Source organism: Galeopterus variegatus, unplaced genomic scaffold, assembly GCF_000696425.1.
Source record: "Galeopterus variegatus unplaced genomic scaffold, G_variegatus-3.0.2 Scaffold1656, whole genome shotgun sequence".
NCBI lineage: Eukaryota > Metazoa > Chordata > Mammalia > Dermoptera > Cynocephalidae > Galeopterus > Galeopterus variegatus.
The window spans coordinates 74,361-80,926 of NW_007727767.1; the positions used below are offsets into that span (position 1 = coordinate 74,361).

At 44.5% G+C, this 6,566-nt stretch overlaps 1 protein-coding gene and 1 long non-coding RNA gene across 7 annotated transcripts in view; one reads left to right on the plus strand and one right to left on the minus strand.

Annotated features, from left to right (window-relative positions):
• The window catches only part of SEZ6L (seizure related 6 homolog (mouse)-like), a 77,854-nt gene extending 72,638 nt beyond the window's left edge, over window positions 1-5,216 (plus strand). For all 6 annotated transcript variants that reach the window (XM_008578278.1, XM_008578282.1, XM_008578277.1 and 3 more), the window contains exon 13: window positions 1,681-5,216. In XM_008578278.1, the coding sequence (XP_008576500.1) occupies window positions 1,681-1,710 (30 nt within the window). In that variant the 3' untranslated portion in view covers window positions 1,711-5,216. The remainder of the gene's footprint in view (window positions 1-1,680) is intronic.
• On the minus strand, window positions 82-1,313 carry LOC103594980. The gene is made up of 3 exons (XR_550900.1): window positions 1,134-1,313; window positions 366-475; window positions 82-167 (listed from the first exon to the last, which is right to left on the minus strand). It is a non-coding gene; the product is annotated as an uncharacterized LOC103594980 (long non-coding RNA).
• Window positions 5,217-6,566: the final 1,350 nt, after the last annotated feature.

Here is a 6,566-nt window from a genome sequence, read left to right on the forward strand (position 1 = left end):
CCAAACTTATGTAGTTGTTGACAGCATTCAGTTCCTTACAGGCTGTTGGACTGAGGGCCTCAATTTCTTGAAGACTGTTCTCTAGAGGTCACCCTCAATTTCTTTCCATGCTTGCTTCTTCAAAGCCAGCAAGACAGGGGGAGAGTCACAAGATGGAAGTCACAATCCTGTGTGCCATAAACACAGAAGTGATATCCTGGCACCTTCACGTTCTGTTGGTTAGAAGCAGTTCACAGGTCCTCCCCACCCTTAAGGGGAGGGGACTACACAAGGGCATGAATGCCGGGAGGTGGCAGTCATGAGGTCCCCCTTGGAGTCTGCCACCACACTCCCATCTACCATGAAGCGTAGACATTGTTGCATACCTGTGTTGGTCCAGCAGGAACTGGAGACTTCCACTGATGCATGTGACAGTGACCACTTCCAGGGCTGAGCCTATGACTTCTTATATCTCCCTGCTCCTTGCCCCTGGGGCCTGGAATACATTATGCACACTCCATCACTATTGGAGAAATCAAACTGGTTGCTACCAAAATGCTGTAGTCATTTTAAAGGGCACTGCCAAGAACAGGGCATATGTTACTTTGCATTCTATCGAACTTACTTCCAAATCCTGAGAAGAGGTCAGGCTGGTGAAAAACAGCATTTTAGAGAATAGACTTTATTAATACTTATTAGTAGAGTATATCAATAACCTAGAGCTATAATAATGCTGATGAGTAACAAACAATCCCAAAACTCAGTGGCTTAGAGTAAGAAACATTAATTTGCTAATCAGTCTGTGGGGCAGTAAGCTAGTTTCAGCTGAAGGGTCATCCTGGCTCATTGCTGACTAGGTGCCTCAGCCTGGCTTTCTGTGTCCTTCATCCTCCTGTGGGGACATCATGCCCTGCTCATGGTGATGGCAGAAGGGCAGGACACAAGCAGAAGCACACAAGCACTTTTTAAGCACCTGCTGTGTGCCATTTTTTTTTATAACCCATTGGCAAAAGCAAGACAGGGTCAGAGTGTAACGTGGCCAAGGGCCTAGACACAGGGAGGAGTTCTATTAGTCAGGGTTCTCCAGAGAGACAGAACCATTAGGATATAGCTATAGATATATGAGAGGGGATTTATTAGGGAAACTGACTCACGTGATTATGAATGCTGAGAAGTCCTGTGGTAGGCCATCTGCAAGCTGGAGACTCTGGGATGCCAGAAGCATGGCTCAGTCCAAATCCGGCAGCCTCAGAACCAGGGAAGCTGACGCTGTCATTATCAGTACAAGGCCAACGTCTAGAGAGCTGGAGATGCCACTGGTGTAAGTCCTGGAACCCAGAAGCCAAAGATCCTGGAGTTCTGATGTCCACAAACAGAAGAGAAGAGCGTATCCCAGCTCTAGAGGACAGAGAGAGAGATTCACTTTTCCTCTGTTTTTGTTCTCTCTGGGCCTCCAGCAGACCAGATGGTGCCCACCCATATTGAGGGTGGATCTTTTCCCACCCAGTCCACTCAAGCTGTCATGATAATCTCCTCTGGAAACACTCACAGACGCACCCAAAAGTAATGTTTTGACAGGTTTCTAGGTATTCCTTATTCTAGACAGGTTAACCAATTAACCATCATAGGTATAAGAACTAGAACCATCAGTGTATCATGCTAGCACACAGGTGTTAACAGATCTGTTATTTTCTCTCGCAGGAAACCAGAGAGTATGAGGTTTCCATCTAACGAGAGCTACACTTGAGAAGGGAACTTACGGATATGAACTCAACGACAACCTCCTCGAGACATTCATCCAGAGGCCATGTGGCATTTGATGGAAACCCCAGAGTGTCAGCTGTCTTTTCTTTAGACTCTTTATTGAAGATTTACTGTTTTCTTCACTGTATTTATTATATTTAAAATTGAAATAGGTGTGGTTTGATGTATTGTGGCTGCAGCCAAATTCATGTGACATCCTCATATCTGAAGGCAGGTGGAAGATTTGCAAAATGGCAGACAGCAACACACACACACATGCACGCACACACGCGCGCACACACACACACCCCAGATTGGCTTCTCCCACCAGCAATGCTATGCTAAGGCTGCCTCAAATTGCATGCATCTTCAGGATCCATGCCCATGGCGTTTTTAGTACAAAATCTAAGTCCCAAGATTAGGTTGGAAAGGATCTCTTGTTGGATTAACTTGGGTTGGAATTTCGCATGGGTACTGAAGCCCATTTTTAGAGGTCTGCTTCAAAATAAATTCTGTGTCCTCTCTTCCAATTTTACCAGCTTCTAAAAGGTCTTGCCACATCCACTCCTTTCCATGGTCCTTCTGAAAGCAGCAAAGGTATCACATCATTGTCTTTTACCACCCTGGCCTCCCTGGATGCTGACAAAATAGGAAAATATTTTCTTTCTAAAGAGGTGATAAATGACAAAGGAAATTTTTCAGAGAAGATGAGAGATTTGAGAGTTCCAATGAAGAACTGGGTGAGGGGGAATGTTGGGTAAGGGAATTGAGTTAATAAAATGTTCTTTTCTTCAACACTCCTTCAATGGTGAAAGAGCAGGTAATTTATGCTACAAGTGCCAGAACTGATCACCTTGTTCAGCAGACCACCCTCAGGCTGTGATAATAAATCCTTAGGCTCGGGACCCACGGGCAGTTTTGCTCATATCGTTATAAGGGTTTGTGTTGGGAGGAAGGAGGTGTCCCATCTGGAATCCACGGGTAGGCTCTGTTTTTCTCCTGGGGTTCTGGAATGTCTTAGCCCTCAAAATAGGAGAGACTCTAGTGCACTGTTTCTCTGAAAGAGAATAGAATTCAGAATATACTTGCAATCCAGTATTTCAGGGGGAGGGAGGGTCCTATGAGAAGAAACTACTTTTTTATTCTCTGAAGCTCTGTCTGGGTGACGGATGGTGCTTTGAATGCTGACAGTGGAGGTGCAAAGAACAAGAGCAGGGGATTTAAAATCGCAGCAAAACGTACAATAGAATCCGCACCATCCAATCTGAACATCAGTGAGGACAGGAGGAAGAATTTCAGGTCAAAAAGGAAGTCATAGCACCACATCTAATAATATGGGTATCCTTGTATTTTATCAGGGTCCTTTTGTCCCAACCCAGTGGGACTAGGAGTGTGTGGTACTTTGAAAGATTCTTTTTAAAATACAGTCATGCACTAAATAACGACGTTCGGTCAACCATGGATCACATATATGACGGTGGTCCCATAAGATTATAATAGCTGTACTATATAGCCTAGGTGTGTAGTAAGTACAGCCTAGGTTGGAGTAAGTATATACTCTGTGAGGTTCACACAATGACAGAATTGCCTAATGACACATTTCCCAGGATGCTTCCCTATTGTTAAATGACTCATGACTGTACAGGTATAAAGGCAGAGGTGAGGGTGAGTGGGAGGGATTGTACATGGGAGGCAGAGTCACCTCCCTGGGACCACGTGGTGACGGCCGATGGCTCAGACAGCTACACAGGCTCAGTGGCTTTTGGAGCCCTCTTGGTGCCCTTTTCATGCTCTTTGGAATTGTTTTAAATCTGCTGGTTTTCAAACAAACAAAAAAGAAAGAACTTTCTGACCACCGTGCCATAGGGAGAATGGTTAAGAGCCTATTTGGGGGTCGTTCTTTTGGAAATGTCTTGAGCAGGGTAGGGAAGTTGGCTTTTTGCACACTTATCCTCCCGTCCCACCAGGAGCTCGCACCTCAAGCTTGGGGGTCTGAGGCTGGATTATTTTCCTTCTGCCAGACAAGAATCCTGCATACGTGCTCCTGAAGGCTTGCATTTGTGGTGCACGGCAAGAAATAGCTAGAAGGCTTATTCCCAGACACCTGAGCCCACCTCCATTTTATGAAAGAATCAGAGAGGAAGGTTCCAGGCCATTAGTGAACAATATGATGCTTGGAGAAAGACAACAAATGTTTGGTTTTATTTCTATTTGATGCTTACTCTAACCCTAACCCTGCCTGGGTCATCTTGAAAGAAGAACTCTATTAATGATATTTGATTTCAGAACATACTATGGTTGTGTAAAAACTAAACGTTTGCCTTTTGTAAAGACTGACAAAATATAAAATCTTTATTCTAACCCTGCTCCCTGAAACTGGGCAGGCCATGGCCCAGGTATTCTTATTGCCTATTGGAAGGATAGAAAAGGTGTTGATTTTTCTTTTTTTTTTTTCAGGAAATTAATGTCTTAGTTTCATCTTAGTAGTTCGGTACCTGTAACCGTGTTTTAGAAGTTTGTTTTAGCCTTGAGATGGATTATGCAAGTCCGGCAATGTACAGTGTGGTTGAAAAGTCAGGTTGGTGTCTATTTTTCTTTTTAAAATATCTGAATGTGTATTTGTAATATGTAAAGGTAAAAAAAAAAAATAATAGTGCCAAAAATGTACCAGGCATCTTATTTCAGTTCATGTATGTCTGTTTTTATAAGATCAATATTAAAACACATTGGGATTAAATATTTTTGAACAGGATACGCTCTTGAGAAACTCGAGAACAGACGGAGCCTTCCTACAAGCCACTTTTTGTTTTTAAAACAGTGGGGAAATACGTTTACAGAGATTTTGAGCTTCGGAGAATGCATGTGATAGTGTGTATTACATGCTAATTCATGTAAGCTGTATCTGTCAGCTACTACCCTGTGCTTTAAAAATGCATACAACAACCCTCTTCAGCTTGAAGCTCAGCTTTTTTTTTTTTTTTTGGTAGAATTATTTAGCTAACATAAATATTCAGTTTGCTACCTGATGGCCATCTTTACTTAGTTCCATAGCTGTCCTTTAACTGTGATCTTTTGAAGCTAACTCCTTGGAGAGCCTATAGAACCTCAGGCTGATACCTTTGAAAACTGCCAAGCAGCCCAGAAGGAAACCAGGTGGCTACATAATCAGAATGGTTGTATAAAAGGATGTCATTTGGCAAATATGCAGGTAGCTTTACTGAGCCATGAGCCTCAGACAAAAGTGACCTTTCCTTGGGGTAAATCCACAGGGCATGACCTTCCTAAGTCTTCAACTAGGCATGGTGGGTCATTTGAGTTCAGACATTATTGAGCTGTTAGGGCCCCCAAAGGTAGGCTTTCTCCAGGGAAACTTTCATTTCCTTTTTATCGCCAAACAGAATAAAATGCAAAACAAACTTTCTAAGCTAGAATAATGAAATTAAGTCATTTTCCACTTTGTATATATTGATGCTAATAAAACAAATAAAAACAGAGTCAACTCTGTAGGATTTGTTTTACAAACACTCCAGAGTGGCACCAAGTGGAATATTTCCACTTTCTGGAGATTGGGTTGGGGTAACACCTACTGATACTTTGAATGCCAAGACATGACTGCCCACTCTGGAAAGGTTTGGGGCACATTTGAGGAATGTTTGGAACAAGACAGGTCTCAGGGGACTGACATCAGACACACCACCATCCTCCCTGTCTTTGCTCAGGCTTCTATAACAGAATACCATGGACAAGATGGCTTAAACAACAGAGATTTATTCTCAAAGTTCTGGAGACTGAGAAGTTCAAGATCAGGGTGCCAGCCAATTTGGTTCCTGATGAGGTCTTTCTTCCTGGCTTGCAGATGGCCTTCTTGCTGTGGTGGGCGGTGGGAGGGGGGATGAGGGGGGAGAGAGAGAGAGAGCTTTCTCTTCTCAAAAGGCCACAGTCTTATCAGATGAGGGTCCCACCCTTATGACCATTTTTAACCTTAACTACCTACTAATGGCCCTGTCTCCAAATACAGTCACATTGGGGGTTAGGGCTTCAACATATCAATTTTGGAGGGACACAATTCAGTCCATAGCATTCCACCCCTGGCCTCCCAAAATTCATGTCTTCTTGCATACAAAATACATTCATTCCACCCCAACAGCCCCAAGAGTCTTAACTCATTCCAGCATCAACCCTAAATTCTAATGTCTCATTTAAATATCACCCAAACTGGGGAGCCTCGGGCCTCAGCCATCCCCCGCTACATGTGCAACCAGCCCAGCAATGACCATTGAGCTGCCACAAGAAACACCTCAGGCTCCCGAATTGGGGCAGTGCGGGCCGAGGGCTTCAGCCACACCCCCCTGACATCTGCATTCAGCCCAGAAATGACCATGCCACCACCGGAAGTCCCCCGGTCTCCCCTGCAGGAATGAGGGGGGTGCCCTGGGCCTCAACCATGCCCCTGCCCTTCTTCCTTCTCCCACCCTATTTCCTTCCCCCTTCCCCTCTCCCCTCAACTGCTCTGCAACAACAGCTTAGAATGTAAAAAGAGATGGAGCCAGGAACCAACCCCTCCTCTCACAATCAGGCAAGGAGCGTGCCAAAAACATCACTTCCACGTGGGTGGCTCACCACATCCACCACAATAACCACGGCTGCCGCAAAAGCAGCAAGATGCCACAACCACTGGGCAGATGGCCCACAAGCCACTTGAGTGCATTGACACAAGGAGAGTCACCAGCAGAGACCAAAGAAAAGAAGCCCATTCTAGAGTGACAGAAGCCCTCTCTCTACAAAGCCCATTCTAGAGTGACAGAAGCATCTACACTACGACAATAGTGGGGGACCTGAACACA